General features: G+C 38.4%; 1 protein-coding gene across 1 annotated transcript in view; it reads left to right on the forward strand.

Moving 5' to 3' along the window:
• ARRDC1 (arrestin domain containing 1) overlaps window positions 1–24,274 on the forward strand; it is a 980,794-nt gene that overhangs the window by 855,774 nt on the left and 100,746 nt on the right. The window contains exon 7 of the mRNA XM_044057927.1: window positions 19,751–20,171. Within this exon, the coding sequence (XP_043913862.1) occupies window positions 19,751–20,171 (421 nt within the window). The remainder of the gene's footprint in view (window positions 1–19,750; window positions 20,172–24,274) is intronic.

Below are 24,274 nucleotides of genomic sequence, written 5' to 3' on the forward strand. Positions count from 1 at the left end.
CATTTACTCACTTTTTGTCCTTCTCCACAATCCTCTAGTGAGAGGATTTTACACACCTTGGATATGCATAGACAAGTCAGATTTTGTTTCGATAAAACTAAGGCTATCAGGAAGTCTGATTAGCTTTTTTGTTTCTTTTCATCCCAGGGCTGTGGGATTGCCTGTTTCCAAGCAGACTATCTCCTCTTGGTTTTTGAAGGCTATTCTTTCTGTTATGTTTTCCATGAGAATAGCTTCCCTTTTTCTGTTAAGACTCATCCTGTTAAGGATGGTGCTTTCTTTAAGGGTTTGGATACTAATAGTGTTTTAGAAGCAGCTACTTGGTCTTCTGTACATCCCTTCACCAAGCATTACAAATTGGATGGCATCTGCAGATCTAGAGCTGGTTTTGCAAGAGCCATTCTTCATGGCTTTCTTGAAAGTTCTTGGGGTCCTTTCTCCTGCCAGGTTTCCTCCTAAGCGTTGTTATTCTCCCTCATGTAAAGAATACTATAACATTAGAATAGAAGGATATAGAATGGTTGTGTAAAATCTTACCATAACCGTACATGTCCTTCTCTTCTATGTTACAGTATTCTTTCCCTTCCTTCTTCCCCTTGGTGCCTGCTTTTGTTCTGGATGTATGATAACCTTCTTGTTACCTAGACTGGTATTCCACCTGGGGCATTTAGTTCTGAGGTTTGTATGAGCGGACATCGCTTTTATGGCCGACATACTCTTAAGCCATTCATTTGACTTCTCACATACTAACAGTATTAAAAGCTGTTGTATACAGGCCAGATATCTGGTCACCTTTGGGGGAGGATTCCCTCATGTAAAGAATACTGCAACATAGAAGAGAAGGACAAATATAGTTGTAAGATTTTAGACAAGTATTTGTTATGGGGAGTGGGTGATAGAGAAGGCTTGTGAGAAAGGGAGATGAACAGTTTGTAGATTTGTAAGTGAGGTTATGAGTAATCGCAAGTTGGGAGTAAGATAGTAAGTGTGGTAGTTCGAGACAGTTTAGGCCTTTGAGTGCTAGGCAACGGTGGGATTTTTTTGGGTGATATACTGAAAACTTTGCTACTTCATGAGAGCTTTGTTCAAGCTTTGGGGACTGAGAGGCTTGTAATTTGGCGAAAATAGGGGCTGCATGGGGAAGTATTTGGAGTAGTAGGGTAGGGGCAGAGTGTTTTCTGGTTTGGTCAGTGAGGACATTTTTGACTGTATGTAAGGATCCCAATTTCTGGTGAGTTTTCTTTACTATATGTTGGATGTGGTTGTCATATTTTAAGGTATTGTTAGTGTAGATGCCAAGCAGCTTAGTATTTGGGATGATATCAGTTTTAGTGTTATTTGCTGAGAGAATATCAAAGGAGGGTTTCTGGGCTGAGGTGTGTCTTGTGGTAAGGATAATAAGTTTGCTTTTTAGGGTTAAGAAAACATTGAGTCAGTTAACCATGGTTCATTGTATGAGAAGGATGATTGGGTGACTTGTTGCAGGTTGTTAAGGTTTTGGGAGCCGTATATCAGGGTGGAGGTGTCAGTATACTAAATGTATTGTGGCTGATTTGGAGCCTTCTAGGAGGTTATTAATGAAGAACTTGAAAAGAATGGGATGAAGAATGGACCCTTGGGGGTGCCTGTGGAGACGGGAGGAAGCTGAGAAGTCTTTGTGTCATCTTGCAGACTGCGATCTGCTAGCAAGATAACTGTTAAACCATGTGGTGGAAGTTAAGCAGTAGAGATTGCATCAAATCCTAGAAGTAATATATTTTGTAGGATGATGAGGTGCGAGTCTGTAGCAGAGGCTTTGGAAAAGTCTAGAAAGAGGACCGATACTAGCTCTCCTTCATTATTATGGGTATTTAGAGTATTAGTGAAATGTAAGAGAGTTGTAGAAGTGTTATGATGGGGGCAGAAGCTGTGCTGGAAGGGAGAGAGCAGGTTATTTTTGGTGAGGTGTTTGGAGGTCAGAGATTGAATGCATTTTTCAAGAATTTTAGATAAGGAGACAGGACAGCAATAGAGCAGTAGTTATAAAGTTCTGTTATTTCCACCTTTATGTAGTAGTAGGATGCAACATTTTTCATCTAGTTTTAGGTTATGTTCTTCTGTAATACAGTGGTTTAAGTATGGAAATGGGATAGGCTTTAGCCTTGGCAGCCATTTTTAGATATTCGGTGAGGAGATAGTCTGGTGCATGTGTGGGTAGATTTTAGTTTTAAGAAATGTTTTTTTTAATGGTTGAGATAGGAGCTGGTTGCAGTGAGAAAGGAGGTAGAATCCAATGTTACTGGGGATAGAGTGGCTTATGGGGAAGGGTGTGGTGTTTGATTAGGGATGGAACTGAGTTTCTGAAGTGCACAGTAGAGTGTGACAGTCTTTTCTGTGGTGTTGGCCACTGTGGGTTCAGGCTGGATGTCGTAGCCTGGTTTGAGGATTTTGTTAATAGTTGACCTGAATATTACTGGGTTTTGAAGGTTTTTGGACTACGGGTTAATGGAGTAGGTTTTTTTTAAGCTGTTTTGATTGGATATTTAGTGTGATTTCTGAGTTGCCAAAATATTGGTAAGTTTTATGTTTTATTTTTCATCCAGAAATTCCAGGCCTTGTCTTTAAGTTTCATTAGATGTTTTTTGTTTCTGGTAGACCAAGGGGCTGTTATGGCTTTTATATATTTTGTTCTGAGGAGAGCTAAACTGTTTAGAATGTTAAAGTAAGTTCTGGAACATTCTGTATCAGCAGCATCTAAGATAAATAGTAAAATACTTTAGATGTTGCAATAAGAACGTTGTAGGTTCTGGGCCTTTTTTTTTTGGAATTGGGGGAGATTGCATACTTCGTATAGGTGGTGTGGATTGGGAGTGTGGTTTTGAACTCTCATGACAAAAAGACAGGAAGGTAGTGACTTAAATCATTAGGAGAATATGTTAGAGGAGGTGGTGATTATCCATTCAAGTATTGATCTTTTGGTGATGGTGTTTATGTAGCGAGTGATAGAAGTAATTAGTTGAATTAGGCCATAGAGACCGATGGCATTTTGAGGATAATCACTATTGGCATCCACCCAGACAGTCAGCATTGAAATCTCCTAAAATTATCTTTTATATGGGATATTAAAGGTGAGCCATGATAGAAGTTCTTCGGTAGTGCTGATGTTATTTCTGGGAGGGATGTAAATTCCCATTATGGATATGGTTTTGTGGTTGTTTGCTTCAGCAGAGTACTAATGATTTTAGCATTGTTAAAGGCCGGGATGTGGAGATAGGAAAAGGTAAGTTCCAGAATATTTTTATATAAGGTGGCTACACCTCCTGCTTTTTTTTTTTTTTGCCTGTCTACCATGAGTATGTTGTAACTGGGTGGTAGTATACCTTTGTCTTTATTATGGGACTTTAGCCAACTTTTTGTAATTATTAATAAGTCAGGAGTGTGTTGGAATGTCCATGCATGTAGCTGGATTATTTTATTGCAAATGCTTCGAATGTTCAGATTAAAGTTTGCAATGAGGATGTTTTGGGAATCAAGGGGAAGTATATTTGATTTTTGGGTTAGTGGTGAACTTGGCAGTGTTTTGCCCTGGATTGGGGTGTACGTCACAATCTAATATTAATTTAAAAGGATATGGTGTGTTGTTGAGGGAACATGGGTTATAGAGTTCTTTGGAAGTATAGTTTTGTTTTAATGTTTGCAGAGTTTGGATCTTTAGTTTAAAGTAAAAAAATGAAGGAAGGGCAGGGTTGAGTGATGAGGATATGGAGGCTTGTGTTACAGCCCTGTTTGTGGAAATAGATGGAAAAAGTGAATGTTTATGGTGGAAGAATATGGTTTGTATGGATGTGGCTGGGAAGGGGAGGTCAGGTGACCTAGGAAAGAAAAAATTTGCAGGACCGGTAGGTGTAGAAAGGTGATGACTGAGAGAGTGAGGGTGTGGTAAAAGAATCAAATGTATCAAAGACAGCATATTTTGCACATAACCTTAAAACTTTTATGTTGATAAAAAAAGGGCATCTAAACATCCAAGATGGAAAAAGGGATATAGAAAGCATGCTGGACTACTGTAGTTTATCTAACCCAGTTACCACGTAATGTTACAGAAATCAGTGATAGTTTTGATTTTTTCTTAAACAAAATAGCAATTTTAAAGTTTTTTTAATTCTGTTTCAAATTAATTTGTCTCGTATCAAATCACATTTAACTTCTAATGCTTTCTGAAGTACTAATCTGTAAAAAAAGTAAACCAAAATATTTTATTCTGTATTGTATTGTCTGAAGTACGTTAGGACATCAGATAAATACATTGACAACCGAGTTTTATATTTTAGAATTAAGTGAAACACTGCAGCATTACAGTTCATGAACTATTTTTCATAATTATGTTAAAGCATCTGGGATGGAGTCATACTTATGCACTTAAGCATCATTGTGGCAGTAGTGCTTACAAATGGTTACCACAAAATGTTCATCTTACATAGGCTATGCAGTGCCAGCTATCAAATATCTACCTGATTTACCTAAGGATATAGTACGAAACCGTAAAGTAAAAAAAAATCGCCTTACTATAGTAAACACTTCTGGAAAGTTGGCACTTCCAAAATACATGTTAGAATGCACATAAAAGCCTATGTGATTTAAATCTAGGTGATAGGAAACTAGCAGGAGATGGACTCTGTTTCTTTTTGTGGGGCCGGTAAAGAACTGTGCATTGTTAAAAAAAATAAAATAAAATAAAAAAAAAAGGTAAACCAAAATGTTTTACTCTCTTATATTTTTCTGAAGTGCAGGAAGGCGAGTTAAACAGTAAAATTTTGTTCAGTAATCAGTATTTTTATACATCTTACACTTATTAAAACTGTTAGTAGTCAGGCAGTCAGATTATAAAAAAAATAAATCTAACAGATGGCATGTAGATTTACTGGTTGGAAAAAAGTCAGTAGTTGAAATGTTAAGTTTATGAAAAAAGTGAATATATCAACTCAGTACTTACATGATTGTAATATGACACTAATAGTGCCCACAGCCCTCCTGGACATGGGCAGTCATCATTAAATGCAGTCTTTGGTATTGTCATGGTATTACATTGGGATTAAACGGCTAGGCTTAAAATGACCTCCAGGTGGATAGCCTAGCAATCTCCTATGATCGTATGATGATTTTGTCTACATGTTTGATAAAGTTTGAGTTTGTTAAAAATAGTATAAAAGTTGGAAGTAAGGAGTACATTAATAATGATGATAATAATAATTAATGGCATTTACAGAAGCAGAGTTGCAAGTTTTTGAACTAAGTGTTCTTTGTATAAGTAAATTGGTTATGCTAGTATGAGGCTGGAATTGAATTTAATGAATGCATTTAAGTTAACAAGGAAGATTAAAGTGTTTTAAAATCATGTAATTTGTGGTCATATCTCATCCTGTTAACACAAGCATTCTATAAAAAAACAAAAATAGTGTGTGCGTGCTTCTGTGTATGAGAGGGAGGCAAAGGCATAAAATCAGGGAATGATTTTAGATATTGCTCTTGCAAACTTAGGAAGCTGTTAGAATAATTCGTTTTGTATTAGCATTAATTTTCCAGGGCCATGAAGACTGAAACTCGGATGTCTGTCATTATTTAGTGGCTTCAGTTTTCAGTGATTTACAAAAAAAAACACGCACAAATTTTATGAGAAGCAGGCCGAAAATATAAGGCAAAAATCTGGACATCCTGCAAAATTCTGGATGGTTGAGAGATATGTTTGTGGTAAATAGCTATGTGGTCTCCCAACCTGCTTTTTTATCTACTTATTGGAAAATATGTCAGTGAAACTTAACTAGCATCTTTATATTTTATTTCCCTTTAGTTTGTTGACCAGGTTAACTCCCTGACTTACAAGGGGCTTATTTCAGACATTATCTAGCTGCAGAACTCTAGGATAAAGAACCCAAAATAGAAATAAAGAATGTCATAGCCATTGTGGAATAGCAGTAAAAACCAACAAATGATTGCTGTTATGTTACACAGGAGGGCTTTCAGTAAAGTCATCTGGTCAATGTCATTAATTACTTTAACCAATAACATACTATGTTGTGAAGTAGAACCATTGGACTTGCCGACAGATAAACTTGTTTGCCCACAGAAAGTTTATGTTGTCAGGGTGAGACTAGATGTTTGATAATGGTATGGTGGAGGTGTAAAATTAAAGGACAGAGGACGGGGGTAGAAAATTTAGGTAAGTTCTGATTAACTGAAGTACTGGCAGGTGGCTGTCTCTATATGTACTTAATTTGCTTTCTCTGGTACTGGTTGTAATTCTTTAGGTTTCTCATTGAAGGTAGTAATGAGCCCCAGACTTTAGGCCATGGATCTAAGGAGACATAGCTAGTATAGATGAGGCAGTTACAGTATGTGACTAATACATTGTTAGAGTGGGACATCACTTGGCAGTGTTAGGGGTGTAATATACTGGATATTGGGGGGATTGTTATTCTGCTTTAGCAGTCTGAATAAGAAGTAAATCAACATAATTTCTCATAGCTATTTGACTTTTTAAAGAGTTGTACAAATCTTTCAGTGGTGCTTCCATGATAAGAAACACCTCCTGGTCTTCATCTTCACTAAAGTATGTCCACTTCATCATTAGAGATTTTAAACTGGGAAATTAATTTCTCAAACATGCCATCAGGAAACATAAGGCCAGTTATGAACTTAGAAGTGCAGCTGATTAAAAAAATAAGGATAAGGCCTTTTTTGGCTTATTAGGAAGCTTAGAAGTAACCTGCAACTCCATACTAAGTGCATTTCCAATGGAACCACCTCGTCTGAACCCAAAGAATTTGCTCATGTTCTTGCACTGTCTAGACCCCCCAAAAAAGATCAATTTGAGCAAGGTCCTTTTGGGACTCTTCAAAATTAAAAATACTACTTCAGTCATCCTGACAATATTCCTGCCCGTCTGATTAAAAGTTCAAAATCTCACCTAGCAAAACCCCTCTGTCAACTCTTCAACCTGTGTCTTTGCACTGGTTATATCGACAAGATGTGAAGAATGGCAGTTGCAGTGCCCTTTCATAAAGGTGGGCCTACTACCAGTACTGGGAATTACATGTCAGGTAGTCTCACGAATAATATTTGCAAGGCCATGAAACATATTATAGCTGAACTAATAAAGAATGAAATAGGAGACCTTGTATCCCCTGATCATACTGGTTTGGCTTTCTAAAAGGTTGATGCAAAAAATAAATAAATTGGCTCCAATAAACACAGACAGTAAGCTTGGGTGGGTAGCTTTAATAAAAAATGCAAGTTCTTTTTGTAAGTATACATATAAGAGAGAGCAACAAATAGTTTTGAGTGTGCAGTTAAAAAATATTTTGTTAATGATACTGTAATCTGGAATACAAAAACTGTTGTATATCTTGCTGTATGTGAACAATGTGAAGCCATCTATGTAGGCAAAACTAATTGTAAACTAAAGGATATAATCTGTAACCATCTGTCAGATATAAGGCGCCGAGTCTCAACAAATGCATTATTTAAACATATTAATTCTGAAGGGAAAGAAAAGGGCATTTTTGTTTTTATGACTATTGAGATGTTTCCATCTAAGAAAGGAGGTGATACAGTAACCTAAACTGAAAACTTGGAGTATAAGTGAATTACTGAGTTGCATGCTGATGTGTTACCAGGTTTAAATAAAACAGTAAAGCTGAAAACAATTTTAAAACTAATACAAAAGAAGTGCAAGCGATGCTGTACCTTTAAACATGAATATGATGTTATTGGACATGTGACTGTTTATTCTTATAAGTTGAATTATTTGTTTTTGATCTGTTTTGACCTAATGAAGCATCTTGTGAATGTATTTAGCTCGTCATTTATTTGTAGTTTTTATTAACACTACCCAGCTAAGGTTACGGTCTGTTTATCAGAGACAATTTGTTTTTTTTGTTTTTTTTTGTATTTAATGGATTTTAGTCTGGCTTAACTCATCTGCCAGAGCTTAGTCTGTGTTGTAAAAGGTTGATCATGCCTATTCAATTTGGTGGAGTTCTTTGAAAGGGTCACTAAGACCATGGATAAGGGGCTTACAAGTCTGCATTGCTTATCTGGACCTTCGACTTTATCCCCCAAGTTGGAGTTATTGACAGACTTTTCCAACTCAAATTTAACCCTTATACATAGTGATAAAGGATTGGTAATTGGCCATATGACAGAACACATACCATTAAGGTTACAGATAATTGCCCTAGGCAGAAAAAAATGTCACCAATTGTGTCCAACATGGCTGTCACCTGGGTCTCCCTCGTTTTTGGTATATACTTCTGTGATGTAAAAGCTAATATCAAAGGACTGTACTAACCAAGTTTGCTGATTTATTTTAAACTGTTGAGAGTCATCAAATCCCCTTCTCATACTGAAGTTATCCAGCAAAGGCTGGACCAGACAAATGATTGCTGTATTACCCTTAACACCAAGAAATGTAGCACAGGTTGTTTAGCAAATCTGACATCATTACTTCTTACCATATAGATAGCATTCTGCTTAAATCTGACAGAGTCATCAGGGAATTGGGTGTTGATAACAGACTCTCCTTTGACCACCATGTATCTGTGGTGGTTAGAAAATCATGCACAGCTTATCCTTTGTGTCTCCTCAAGATCTCAGGAAGTTAGTTTGTCTTTATTCATCCTTTATTAGGTCCATCATTACGTATAATGCACCACACAGCAAGCACCACACTAGACTCCTAAAAAAAACTTGAGAGACTTCAACCTTTCCGCACCAAAAAACTTTTCAGATCTCAGTACCCTTAGCTACTCTGGTAAACTAAAGGCGCCATCCACTTACTCAGTGCCCTACAGACACCTGAGGGGTGATCTCTGCTCAGCTTTCTGTGCTATGAATGATGCATTACTCTTTGAACTCCTTCAACTAAATAAATGTAGTGGTAAAGCAAACCACTCATTCTAGAAATTTAAACCCAAACAACCACATCACTAACACTAGGTGGCATGGTAGACATCTAACCCACTGTATCCCCCATTTATGGTATAGGCTGCCCTTTTATATCAAGCAGAGCACTTCCTTAGAAATATGTAAAATTAGTCTCGATGGGTGATCACAGATTTTCACAAGGGACATGTAGAGAAAGTCTACTTAATGAGGAGGCATTATTAGTCTGTCATCAGTATTGAGTGATATGGTTATCGGGTGATTTGGTTATTGTTAGTCTTTCATTAGTATTGGGTGATGTGGTTATTGCTAGTCTCTCATCAGTGTTGGGTGATGTGGTTATTGTTAGTCTCTCATCAGTGTTGGGTAATGTGGTTATTGTTAGTCTCTCATCAGTATTGGGTGATGTGGTTATTGTTGGTCTCTCATCAGTATTGGGTGATGTGGTTATTGTTGGTCTCTCATCAGTATTGGGTGATGTGGTTATTGTTGGTCTGTTGTCAGTATTGGGTGATGTGGTTATTGTTAGTCTCTCATCAGTATTGGGTGATGTGGTTATTGCTAGTCTCTCATCAGTGTTGGGTGATGTGGTTATTGTTAGTCTCTCATCAGTATTGGGTGATGTGGTTATTGTTGGTCTCTCATCAGTATTGGGTGATGTGGTTATTGTTAGTCTCTCATCAGTATTGGGGGATGTGGTTATTGTTGGTCTCCCATCAGTATTGGGTGATGTGGTTATTGTTGGTCTCTCATCAGTGTTGGGTGATGTGGTTATTGTTAGTCCCTCATCAGTTTTGGGTGATGTGGTTATTGTTAGTCAGTCATCAGTATTGTGTGATGTGGTTATTGTTGTCTCATCAGTATTGGGTGATGTGGTTATTGTTAGTATCTTGTCAGTGTTGGGTGATTGTGGTTATAGTTGGTCTCTCATTAGTATTGAGTGATATGGTTATTGTTGGGCACTCATCACTATTGGGTGATGTGGTTATTCTTGGTCTCTCATCAGTATTGGGTGATGTGGTTATTGTTGGTCTCTCGTCAGTGTTGGGTGATGTGGTTATTGTTAGTCTCTCATCAAGTGTTGGGTGATGTGGTTATTGTTGGTCTCTCATCAGTGTTGGGTGATGTGGTTATTGTTGGTCTCTCATCAGTATTGGGTGATGTGGTTATTGTTGGTCTCTCATCAGTGTTGGGTGATGTGGTTATGGTTGGTCTCTCATCAGTATTGGGTGATGTGGTTATTGTTGGGTCTTCAGTATTGGGTGATGTGGTTATTGCTGGTCTCTCATCAGTATTGGGTGATGTGGTTATTGCTGGTCTCTCATCAGTATTGGGTGATGTGGTTATTGTTGGTCTGTCATCAGTATTGGGTGATGTGGTTATTGTTGGTCTCTCAACAGTGTTGGGTGATGTGGTTATTGTTGGTCTCATCAGTGTTGGGTGATGTGGTTATTGTTGGTCTCTCATCAGTATTGGGTGATGTGGTTATTGTTGGGCCTTCATTATTGAGTGATGTGGTTATTGCTGGTCTCTCGTCGGTATTGGGTGATGTGGTTGAGCTTATAGCATCTTGTCAGCAGTGGATGATATGGCTGAGCTTTTTGATGGTCTCCTGTAGTGTAACTTAGTAAGAACCTCTGAACCTGTATGTCCTACAAGATCAATACTAGAAGGTTGGTAGTTGTCAGTTTTTTTGTTTGGCTTCCACTGCTGTGAAGGGAAATCAGATCTGTCCTTTTCCAGATATCCAAAAAGCAGAACTACATAGTAATTAGAACACATTTGATGTTAATCGCATCATTTAGACATGGCTGGAATTGAAGAACCTATGTTGGCAATTAACAAATGCAAGCTGTCATCCAGGGTTAACTGATGGAGTTAACATGAAAATGTATTCTAAGAAGGAAAGCTGCCAAGCTTTTATCTCATATATGTAACAAGGAGTGTTCATTTGTCTTTCCATATCTGATCTTGTGATTGTTGGCTTGTAATACATCAAGTGATTTTTTGTTCTCTTTGTATTTCTGATGTTGTCCTGCATTAAAGAAGACAATTAGTTCTAAAACCCTAGGCTTTGTTCTGTGTTTCTCCCTGTTATGTGGCTGGGTTGCTGGACTTTGGTTTATACAGCAACTTTCTGTTATTCAAGTGCGTTGGTACTGCTTTTACAGATGTCATCACTGTTGCATTCCTGTAAGTTACCCTTTAAATACACACAGGGTCACTAGGGGCTGGAGCCTTAGTGGGAACAAGGTGTAAATAATCATTATCAGTGGGACACCAGCCCACCACAGAGTGCACACAGACACACATGCACACTCAGCCTCGCACACAGCATGCATATCTGTTGAAATATGTCCATATAGACTTAAGGAAGACTTGTAGACTTGATGCAGAATACAGAATGCATTCCACATTCCTGCCATGATTAAGAAAAGTCTGTTGGCGATATTTGTAAGTGCGTTTATATTACCTTATCAAAATTTTAATGAATCAAAGCAATAATTGTTGAACACAATTGATCGATGCAGTAAAATATTGAATGAGGATAAAAAAAACAAAAGAAAAACTAAAGGGTGTAGGCAGGGGGACAAGCCCCCCTGTACCCCCCCCCCTGCTTAAATAAACCAACTCAGAGACTGCACTACATTGAGGTAAATGAAAATCTCCCCCTATGGAGATTTCCGTTTACCTGGCCGATATTCTTTGCTTTCGATGTTGTAGTGCCAACAATATCAGATTCGATATTGTCAGCTTGCGACAATATAATATAGACCCTTTTAAGTTCATCCATTTGCAATGGCTTCTAATCCAAATGTTTGTAGTATTATGCATATACAGTATACAAGTTTTTTTCTAGTAATTTTGTGTGTTTTGTAATCAGGATTCCACTCATTTGTAATTTTTTTTTTTTTTAATATCCTTTTTTCCTCCTTCATGATGACCATTAAGCATCCCCGTGTTGGACCTTGCCCATTCATTCTCTTCCAGGAAGGACCTCACCTTTGAAATCCACTAAGGATAGAGACATCCAGTGAGGCTATCATCCTGACAGACATGAGGATGCTTGTGCTGTCACTTGCATGCCATTTATGAGTGCCTTGAGAAATAACCTAATCCTACCCCTTTGGGGGACAAGCTACCAACATTATTTTGGGGACCCACAACACCCTCCTAGTGAAAGGGCATGCTTCTGCCCACTAGCTAATGAGGATTACCATCATGCAGTGGCTCACCCCCATAATGTCATATCTACCTTACCCCCTCCCCCAAGAGTGTATCTGGAAGGTATGCATCCAACCACACTGCCCCTCTCACCCATGAGGGTACCCACCTCGTTAGTCCTACAACTCTGCCTGTGCTGCTACTCAAATCATCTGGGCTGTAGTCACCATCAGCACTGGCCTCACTCATGTATGATTTTGTAACAAAAGGGGTTGTGTGTCTTGACCCTTGGTATTTGGTATAAATCATATGATGCTACCCTCACCCCTATTCTAAGTTATAAACCTTTCTTGTTTAAGCAACTGAAAATGCTTCTATCTTGCTGTTATTTTACTGCTATTTGATCACTGTACATTGAGTTATTAATAGTATATACAGCATCATGAGTGTAAGGCTTGTTCATATTCAGGAACCACACACAAACACACGTGTCCAGAACATCGTAAATGAAATTCACACAATATACCTGGTAATCCTGGATGAGCAAACCCCACACTTTCATTCCACACTAAGCACTTCCGTCCCAATACAATTCTCAGGGACTTTTATCAAAGTTAAAAAAATACACTATCAACATTGGCTATGCAAACTGATACATCCCAGTAAAAAAACAAGCAATGTCTTTTACTTAAATCATTTAAAAGCACATATCTCTAAACCACCTATTAATCTACTAAAATAATTTAACAGTTTTAACAAAATTCATTAAATTTCCGTACATAAATTCTTAATTGTAAGTACAAATTAGAAAATACTAATTTAGAAAACAATGTTTAAAAATGCAAATTAAAAAATGGTAGCTCTGTATTTCAAACACTGGCTACTGATACAGGCTTCATACCAGGATTTAACCTGAACTGTCATGTTAATGCTTTGCTGTCTAACGTATTGTCAAAGTCACCACCTCTTAAATGTACATTAATCTTATTTATAAAGAAAAAAATGCATTTATTGAGCATACTGCAACTCATGGCTTGCTTATTTGGGGCATTAGTTACCTTTTTCCTCCAATTGTTTTATCATGGTGTGGATGGGAGGAGAAATGGCTTGGGCGTTATCCTGAAGGAACAGTATGCTAAGAGTGTTTTGGAGGTGAAAAGAGTGTTGGATAGAGTGATGTTTATGAAGCTGGAAATTGATGGTGTAATGATGAATGTTGTTAGTGCATATGCTCCACAAGTTGGGTGTGCGATGGATGAGAAAGAAACATTTTGGAGTGAGTTGGATGAAGTGGTGATGACTGTACCCAAGGGTGAGAGACTGCTGTTTGGAGCAGATTTCAATGGGCATGTTGGTGAAGGGAACAAAGGGGATGAGGAAGTGATGGGTAGGTATGGTGTTAAGCAAAGGAATGCAGAAGGTCAGATGGTAGTGGATTTTGTGAAAAGGATGGACATGGCTGCGATGAAAACATGTTTTAACAAGAGAGAGGAACATAGGGTGACATACAAGAGTGGAGGAAGATGCACACAGGTGGATTATATCTTATGTAGAAGGGCCAGTCTGAAGGAGATTGGAGACTGTAAAGTGGTGGCAGGGGAAAGTGTAGTTAGGCAGCATAGGATGGTGGTTTGTAGGATGACATTGGTGATCAAGAAGAGGAGGATGAGTGTGAGGGCAGCACCAAGGATCAAATGGTGGAAATTGAAAAAGGGTAGTTGTGAGGTGGAGTTCAGGGAAGAGTTAAGACAGGCACTGAGTGGCAGTGAAGAGTTACCGAATAACTGGGTAACTACAGCAGAGCTAGTAAGACAGATGGCTAGAAAGGTGCTTGGTGTGACATCTGGAAAGAGGAAGTAGGACAAGGAGACATGGTGGTGGAATGAGGAAGTACAGGAGAGTATACAGAGAAAGAGGTTGGCAAAGAAGAAGTGGGATTGTCAGAGAGATGAAGAAAGTAGACAGGAGTATAAGGAGATGAGGTGCATGGCAAAGAGAGATGTGGCAAAGGCTAAGGATAAGGCATATGAAGAGTTGTATGAAAGGTTGGACACTAAGGAGGGAGAAAAGGACCTGTACTGATTGGCTAGACCGAGGGACCCAGCTAGGAAAGATGTGCAGCAGGTAAAGGTGATAAAGGATAATGAGGGAAATGTACTCACAAGCGAGGAGAGTGTGTTGAGCAGATGGAAAGAGTACTTTGAGGGGTTGATGAATGAAGAGAATGGGAGGGAGAAAAGGTTGGATGATGTGGGGATAGTGAATCATGAAGTGCAGTGGATTAGCAAGGAGGAAGCAAGGATAGCTATGAAGAGGATGAAGAATGGAAAGGCTATTGGTCCAGATGACATACCTGTGGTAGCATGGAGGTGTTTAGGTGAAATGGCAGTGGAGTTTTTAACTAGATTGTTTAATGAAATCTTGGAAAGTGAGAGGATGTCTGAGGAATGGAGAAAGTGTTTTGGTACCGATTTTTAATAATAAGGGTGATGTGCAGAGCTGTAGTAACTACAGAGGGATTAAATTGATCAGTCACAGCATGAAGTTATGGGAAAGAGTAGTGGAAGCTAGGTTAAGAAGAGAGGTGATGATTAGTGATCAGCAGTATGGTTTCATGCCAGGAAAGAACACTACAGATGTGATGTTTGCTCTGAGAGTGTTGATGGAGAAGTACAGAGAAGGTCAGAAGGAGTTGCATTGTGTCTCTGTGGATTTAAAGAAAGCATATGACAGGGTGCCTAGAGAGGAGTTGTGGTATTGTATGAGGGAGTTTGGAGTGTCAGAGAAGTATGTAAGAGTGGTACAAGATATGTATGATGGTAGTGTAACAACGGTGAGGTCTGCGGTGGGAGTGACGGATACGTTTAAGGTGGAGATGGGATTACATCAAGGATCAGCTCTGAGCCCTTTCTTATTTGCAATGGTGATGGACAGGATGACAGACGAGATCAGACAGGAGTCCCCATGGACTACAATGTTTGCAGATGACATTGTGATCTGTAGTGAGAGTAGGGAACAGGTGGAGGAGACCCTGGATAGGTTAAGATATGCTCTAGAGAGAAGAGGAATGAAGGTCAGCAGGACTAAGACAGAATATGTGTGTGTGAATGAGTGGGAGGATAAAGGAATGGTGAGGATGCAGGGAGTAGAGGTGGCGAAGGTGGATGAGTTTAAATAGTTGGGATCAACAGTTCAGAGTAATGGTGAGTGTGGAAGAGAGGTGAAGAAGAGAGTACAGGCAGGATGGAGTGGGTGGAGAATTGTGTCAGGAGTGATTTGTGACAGACGAGTACCAGTAAGAGTAAAAGGGAAGGTCTACAAGAGGGTAGTGAGACCAGCTATGTTATATGGGTTGGAGACAGTGGCATTGACAAAAAGGCAGGAGTCAGAGCTTGACGTGGCAGAGTTGAAGATGTTAAGATTTGCACTTGGTGTGACAAGGATGGACAGGATTAAGAATAAGTATATTTGAGGGTCAGCCCAGGTTTGAAGGTTTGGAGGCAAAGCCAGAGAGGCAAGATTATGTTGGTTTGGACATGTGCTGAGGAGGTATACAGAGTATATTGGGAAAAAGATGCTAAGGATGAAGCTGCCAGGTAACCGGAAAAGAGGAAGGCCTAAGATAAGGTTTATGGATGTGGTGAGAGAGGAACATGCAGGTGGTTGGTGTGACAGAGCAAGATGCAGAGGACAGGAAGAAATGGAAACAGTTGATCCACTGTGGCAACCCCTAACGGGAGCAGCTGAAAGAAAAAGTCATAAAGATGTTCTTTTATTCTATCCAACATAAAATGCCAGACATGAGGTGCAAGTTTACCACTCATCTGTTTCACAATTATAATCCTGGGCAAGTAATAGTTCTTTCATAGTGACTGACATTTACATAAGGCCTGTCATTTAATGTGTCTGCAATATTTACATCTACGACATTTGGCCATCTTTTTGTTATTGTTTCTAGGTGACTTCCACCCACCCTGTGGGACATACTCCAAATATTCTTTGATGTTTCTGCCCATACTGAAAACTATTATTAGTCCCTTGCCTATTTTTTGTTTTAACCCCTGCAGGAAAAACGGTTCCCCAGATGTTCTTCATTACTTTTACATATTAATTGCAAATGGCAAAACTAAAACTGAATTTGTATGTCTGTAAGCACCAATCAATCATTTATCCATATTTATATCTTGTGGTAATGAAGGCACAGACCTTTCAGTTCTCTTCTCTAATACTACTGTCATAGCCACCTGCAATAAATCAAGGGGATATCTTCTTTGCTTAAACATGTTCTAAACAAAACTCATTTGAAGGAAGAACCAACTATCCTCACTAATGAGCCTTGATATTTGCACCAACTGGCCTTTGACAACCAACTGGCCTTTGACAATAGCTCATTTCTGATGCAAAGGGCGACAGATAATCATAATGTAAATGTGTGTGTGAAAAACTCTTCTTTCTGTATATATTATAAGTGAATCTCTCCTCAGACATATTTTTTCTAGTGGTTAAGTCTAAATAATTAATCTCTGTGGTTGAAAATTTATGAGTGGATTTCAGAAAGTTGGTGGTATTGCCCAAATAACTAATAAAGGCACCATTTTTAAGAAACATTCCCTTGCATTTATCTCGTGGTTTATAAACTTGTTGCAACCGATCAGCATTTTGTGACATTCCTTTAAACCTACATGATGTGGTATGACAGAAAATAAATTAACATCCACTGTCAAAAAAAAAAATTTCTACTTGAAATTCAACCACTCTTAAATTGCACAAAAGATTCCAAGAATCACACAATATATACATTTTGTCGGATAATATATGCTTGGCCCATTTATCAATAAACACTGCTAGTGACTCAGTCTTAGAAAATTTAGTTGTGGAGGGTTCATCAGTCCTTATGGATCTTTGGAATGCCAACAATCGCTGGAATAATAGGGCTCTTTATTGTGACAAACTCATATGTAGCTCAGTTATCAAACCCTGTATTAACACATCATATAAATAAAAGTCTATCCTTCCATATGCTGAGTTGACTTCATTTTTAGATAGTGTCATGTATGTAGAGTCATCAGACAAATTATGCATTTTTACATAGTAATCCATAGAATCCTTCGCAACAACCCCCCTTCTTATCCAGCTTCATAACTTGGATGGTTGTTGTGTTAACTCATCCAAAACCCACCATTCACCAGAAGCCAAGTTATCCCTTTGCATTCCTATTTGTGACCAAATTGTTGTTCTCAACATTTCTCAAAAAACACCACGATCAGATGGTGTGGAAGTATAACATGTACTTTTCCTTTTAACACATACATTAGGCAACTTGTCATTTCTATTTGAAAAAAAAAACAGTCCTAGGTTCAAACTTCTAATATAAAGCTAGAGCTGTTTCAAGGCTGCTACCAAGTCCATTTTAAAATTAAGCACATAAATAAATCCCCTTTTGAGCAACAAGTGTGCTCCTTCAACAACTACCATAAAGCAAAAATTAAAAAGCTTAAAGTTACCTGTTCAAACACATTCTTGAATTAACACTGGTGCAATTGTCACCTCCTGTTTCTGGCTCCTCTTAGCTTCTGGCGGCCCTTGGTCTTGTTGTTCTAACCTGTCCAGTTATGCTGTTGCTAGCCGTTCTGATTGGCAATCTCCTGGTCCGTCTGAAATGGGGGGGTATTCTAAAAAAAAAAAACCTCCTTCATCCTGTTGTGTCTCATCTACGTAATCTCCTGGACTATCAAATTCATGATGTGCTGCTTGGGTCTTATCTAAATATTTCCGATTAAAGATCGGTAGTGATGGATACTCTCTTTATCTGCATAGTCACTGGCACCTGTAATAAGCTTCCTGTGTTTACGATCTTTATTTTGAGATCATCTGTAATGTAGGTTTAGAATACCTCCTTCATCCTGTTGTGTCTCATCTACGTAATCTCCTGGACTATCAAATTCATGATGTGCTGCTTGGGTCTTATCTAAATATTTCCAATTAAAGATCGGTAGTGATGGATACTCTCTTTATCTGCATAGTCACTGGCACCTGTAATAAGCTTCCTGTGTTTACGATCTTTATTTTGAGATCATCTGTAATGTAGGTTTAGAATACTTTCTCAAAATGCTGATAGGTTACACTGAGTTTACAAACCATGAAATAAACGTATTGGAATATTTCTTAGAAATGGTGGTCAAAAATAATTTTATGTATTTTAAAGAAGAGTACTTCCACCAGATAGCTGGTGTCCGTGGGTGCTGCTTGTGCCCCCACCCCCGTATGCCAATGTAGTATTGGCCGCATTAATTTTTTTTGATAAGGTACATGCCTACCACCAATTTTTGGGCAACATATTTATTTTGTGGGTGGGATAAATGGGCCAAATGTATGTTGTAGAAACAATAATAACAAAAAGATGGCCAAATGTGGCAGATGCAGATATTGCCGATACATTAATGATGGGCCTTTTGTAAGTGTCAACCACTAAGAAAGAATTATTACCTGCCCAGGAAAATACAATTGTGAAATGACTTGGGTGATAAGTTTGGCAACTTACACCTCATCTCCGGCATTTTATGTGGGGAGCACAACTAGGAGACTGAAAGAATAAAAGAGCATCTTTTATGACATTAGGAGTAAAAAGGTAACAAATCCCCTAAGTAAGTGTACCATAAGTTGCAATGCATTCAACAAATTAAAATTTTTCATTATAGATAAGATTAATGTAAATTCAAGACTCTGACAATGTGTTGGAAAGCAAAGAATTAACATGGCAGTTGAAGTTAAATGCTGGTATGAAACTGAGTATTAAGAATAGTATATCAGTGGTCAATGTGTTTTGAAATATAGAACTACTGTTTTTAATTTGCATTTTTTATCTGTGTTTTTTTAAATGTTTTCTAATTTGCACTAATAATTAGGAATTTATTAAAGGGGTGGTGTCCTGAATTGTTTTCAAAAATGTTAAATTGTTTTAGTAGGTTAATAAGTAGTTTAGAGATACTTTTTTTTTAAATGTTGTAAGTGAAAGACATCACCTAATTTTTTTTACCAGGATGTATTAGATTATTTATAGCCAACGTTGGTAGTGTGTTTTTTTTTTAACTTTGATAAAGTCCCTGAGAATCGTATTGGAAAGAAGGCGTTTAGTATGGAATAAAAGTGAGGTTTTTGCTGGTGTAGTGTGTTGTTGTTGTGTCTTTCGGCTTTTCCCAGTTAGGGGTTGCCACAGCGGAACTCTGGTCCGCTAATGATTGGAAGTAGATTTTTACATGCCGAGTTGCCAGCCCTGACGCACAACTTTCAACGAAGGTACGCCCATTCACGCATGTCTCCACACAGAAAACACTCTAGCTGAGAATCGAACAGGACAACGTCTTACTGTGAGGCGACAATGCTACCGCAGCACCACCACCGCAGCCTTGTGTAATGTGTGATGTTCATAATTAGTTCACATTTGTAGCGTAAGAGATTCATACATCAATTTATATGTTTGTATGTGTGTAATGTGTCCTGGTTGTAGCATTATCTAGGATAGTAGAGAGAAAAAGGGGTGCTGGAATGTGATGCAGTTTTCACGTTTTATCCCACTGAGCTTTTAGGATTTAGAATTTCAAGCTGTTTTATGCCAGTTAATAAGTTTAATATCAGAGAAGTTCCACTTTCTTTGCTTTTCCTACAGGTATCACTGAAGACTCCAGAGGTCTCTATTGCTTTGCCCATCTACATTGGGAATATTGCCATTAATATGTTGCCTGTGACTCCACATAGCCCACCACCAGATGCTTCAGCAGAGGTAGTTCCCAGTGCCCCACCAGCAGAGGAAGGTGATGATGCCAGTGCAAGTGGTTCGCATCCTTTAGAAGACGTTCAAATTCCAACAAAGAGTCACTCTCAGCAGCAACCTTTCAGTTATGCTCCAGGGTTAAATTTTCCAGCTTCTAGACGAGACGCTGAGCCAGTAGGTTCACCTAGTCACCCTGTGCTGTGTGTTTCTACTGGTGCTACTATACCCTATTTTTCAGATGGAACTGTTACTCCCGTTCACACTACAGGGCAACTTATTTTGCCTCCAGAATACAGTACATTGCGACATCCATCTGGTAAGTGCAGCTTCTGGTCATTTGTATTTGTTGTCATGTACTAGTCTCTGCAAATAAGCATTACATAATTTTTACACCAGTATCAAATTCCTCTCAATAGCTTACTGGCAGTAACATAGTCATTCACAGTGTAGAATACCAGGGCAAAGGTACAAAGCACTCAACGCAGAACCTTCACTGTTGCATGGTGAAGCCATTGTGTTACTCCTTGCATTCCTGCCTTCATCTCATTTGTTGTTGTAACAGCATAAGTGTTCTTGCCATCTTATGAGAAGGGCTCATATATTATTGCAACTATTCAGAGCTGCTCTGTTACAGGCCATGGAAAATCGAATCAAATTCCAGCTTCAGAGTAACTTTCCCTTTTACTTCATGATTCTTGGGGGATGGGGTTGGGGGGGACTGTACTTCAGCAGTGCAATAATTAATTTCTTTCCGTAAGGCCTGATGGGTTGTGCAGTAACTCTTTCATGTTTATACTAGTGTTTTACTCATACTTTTAATTGGACAGACAAGGTATTGTTTCATATAAATGAGAAAGTAGTATTGTTTATTTTATTCACATGTGAATATATTCAGGTAAACAATATTAATCCAAGGCAGTTGTTTCAACTCCTTGTTTATCTGATGCCCACACAATTGAAATACACTTTCTCTTATTTAGAGGTGTGTTCTGTCAGTCAGAATTGCAGTGTATAAGAATTTCACTTTTCCCTGATCAGTATCAATTTTTTTTTAGTTAGAATAGTATAGTTCAACACAATAATGTTCAGAGGGACAGGAAGAGTAAACCTTCTGCATGCAGAAGTGTGTGCACGCACGTGTGTGTTTGCGCGTGTGTGTGCGTGCATGTGTCACATGGAAGTAATTGTATATTTGCATTCCAGTGAACAATCCCAATGCAATATATAATCAAGCAGAGTGTAATGTACAGTATATGCATCAGTTTCTAAACTGGAACAATCTTCAGTGAACGTTAAGAGAAGAGAAGCCACATTGTCCTTTCCTTTTTGCCTCTTCCTCAAACCTTTATCAGGAGTGTTTTATTATTAGAAAAAAGGCCAGATAAACCACAGAAAAATGAGTGAATATCAGTAAAAGCAAATAATTACTGTATTATAACACTCTAGTGCCTCAGTGACAAAGTAGCCTTCAAGGAGTAAAGTAACTAAACAAATAGCAGCAATTACATGCACACATACACCAATTAATAAAAAATAATTAATTACATAATCATATTCATCAACAAATCCCTATCCAAAACCAATTAAGTTAAATTAAAACTCTCCAATTACATTCAGTGTTCAGATCTGTGGTAAAAATAGATTCTTTACAAAACAATTTATGTTTAAACATTATTTCAGTAGCATATTTGAAATAATCCAATAATCTATCCAAAATATTAAATGTTTGGCTTTCCAAGTGAAAGAAAGGTATAGCTGTAATACCGAAGGCATTATCTACACTTTAAAATGTCTGTAAGTTTTTTTTTAATGTAGGAAAGTAAACAAAAGTTTAAATTAAGGTTGCAGGAACATGTGAGAGATGTTTAAAAAAAAGTGTAAGACTGAAAGTTCCAATGCCTAACATTTTGATATAGGTTCATAGGTGTGTACTAGGCTAGTGGCCCTGGAACCTTTGCAAGCCTAACCAAAGGGAGGAAGAACAGCAAAGTCCTCTGTAGAAAACACTCCTTTATTGAATAAAGCCATGGTAAAGTGCTTCATCCCTCTCATAGGGATTTCTTCAGAACAATACCATCAAGATTTCCCAGCATTCATATACATCCGTTTCCTTGGTGAAAACTGCAACACCAAAACTTTTGTTTTCTTCCTAAAACAGTTTCAATTTCACTAAGACGACTCCCTGTAACTCCAGAAAATAACCAAGGAGCCTGTTATTTTTCTAAACCTAAAAAATAACAAAAATAACAGGCTCCTTGGTTATTTTGTTTTGGTTTTGCAGTTTTCACCAAGGAAACAGATGTATATGAATGCTGGGAAATCTTGATGGTATTGTTCTGAAGAAGTCCCTATGAGAGGGATGAAAACGCTTAACTACTGTGGTTTTATTCAATAAAGGAGTGTTTTCTACAGAGGACTTTGCTGTTCTTCCTCCCTTTGGTTACCTGGTTTGTGGATATTTTCAGTTGATTGCCTTTACAAGTCTAGCCCATAGGATTACCCTGGCATCGTGCCACCCGACATTAGTTCCTAGTGCCACTGCCGAGTAGAGCCACTGGAGTGATGTATCATAACTCTGATCCCCAGGGTTTGAAAGCTACTATTTTGGAAAAAGTTGATTGGTGTGTGTGTGTATATAATGCTGCTGTTTGTTTAGTTACTTTACTCCTTGAAGGCTAGTTTGTACCTGAGGCACTAGAGTGTTATAATAAATTAATTATTTGCTTTTATTTATACTTGCTCGTTTATCTAGCCTTTGTTGTTTCCTTGCTTTTCTATCTTCCATATTTGTGGTATTTATGTGTATTATAACTACTCCATCCCTAACCCGTTCTCATAACTTACTCCCTTCATGTATCTCACTGCTGTAACTTAGCTTTTCAGTTTTTACCTTCTTTTCCAGTTCAGCATAATCCACTCTTTCTTTGCATTTTTACCCTTCCCTTCAGCTCTAAACCACACACTGCTATGTCCTGCATTAGCTAGTGGCACCTTTTTCTGTGTGTGTGTGTGTGTGTGTGTGTGTGTGTGTGTGTGTGTGTGTGTGTGTGTGTGTGTGTGAGAGACCTCATCTGCCTTAAGGATCACATCCAGAACTCGTATCTTTTCTGGTGTAATGTGTCAGTTTACAGGTACCAGTCATGAGCCAAAAGCTGAATTGGTTATATTCTCTGTCGGTCTTGGAGTTCTGAACTCTCCAGTTCCACCCTTCTCAAGTTCAACTCCCTCCTTAAAAGTGACCATGACTTCCTAACCCACACTTTTGTCATCTCCACAGCTCTCTCCTCCTCCTCTGATACAACTGAGGACTGATACACAGCATCATTTCAGCTGCACCCCCCCTTCTACCTTAATTGCCGGGATCTTTACCAAAAATTCTCACAAATTGCTAGGGCCTTTACCAAAGGTTCTGATCTTGCTTGCTCCCCATGTTCCTGGCATGCTTAACAATAAATAATGTGCTCAAACAGATTATTAGTGATAATGAACCACAGTCTTCATCAAAAAATTTCAAAGCCATCACAAAATCATTTTCATCAAAAGAATTCAAAGCCGTCATAAAATGAAGCATTTCACATCTGGTTATCATCCGTCCACAAATGTGTCAGTAGAAGGATTCATGCAGGTGTTTTAGAATGCTGTTAATGAAGTGAGGCCATATCATGAACTGTTACACTATAAGGTATACTTTTTTTGTAAGTAATACTACAGTGCATGCAACCATAAGTGCAGTGCCAGCAGCACTGTTACTAAGTCAGAACTTAGGGAGGGTCCCATTTGGATTTACCGAATCCCAATGGTCAAAGAGAAGTACAGAAACAGCAATGAAATCATATGAATGGCAGACTATATAATCAGATGATCCAATGCTGGCAGACATCAGCATGTTTAAATTGCCTCAAGGTAAGGGCCTGTTACGTACCCATTTGAAATTAGACGTGGCAAGTACAGAATATGTACTGTTTCAAAATGCACACCTGCCAGAAGTGTTTCTGCCATCTACAAAATATTTGAGCTTTGATGGGTTGTCAGCTGATAAACTGCAGATTCCAAGAAAGGTGGTTCACCTTTTATTTACCCCAGAAAGGTCAGTCAGTGCCATACCTTAAAAGGACAGATGAGCAGTATTTCATATCCTTTGAAGAATGGGTGACCAGTGTCAGACCCCTAGAAGGGTAGATGATTAATTCTGTACCCCAGATGACATGACAAGCATCATATTCTTAAAGGAGTGGATCGCCACTTCTGTACCCCCCAGAAGAATGGACAACCAGTACCATATCCCTGCAGGGGTAGATGAACAATTCTATATTCCCCCAAAGAATAAATGACCAGTACTATGCCCTAAATTGATGGACAATCATTCTTGTTCTCCATACTTAGGATTTAATAAATATGGAGGAAGCAAAACTGGAAGTG

This window comes from Protopterus annectens, chromosome 16.part0, assembly GCF_019279795.1.
Source record: "Protopterus annectens isolate FY-2018-M chromosome 16.part0, PAN1.0, whole genome shotgun sequence".
Lineage (NCBI taxonomy): Eukaryota > Metazoa > Chordata > Ceratodontiformes > Protopteridae > Protopterus > Protopterus annectens.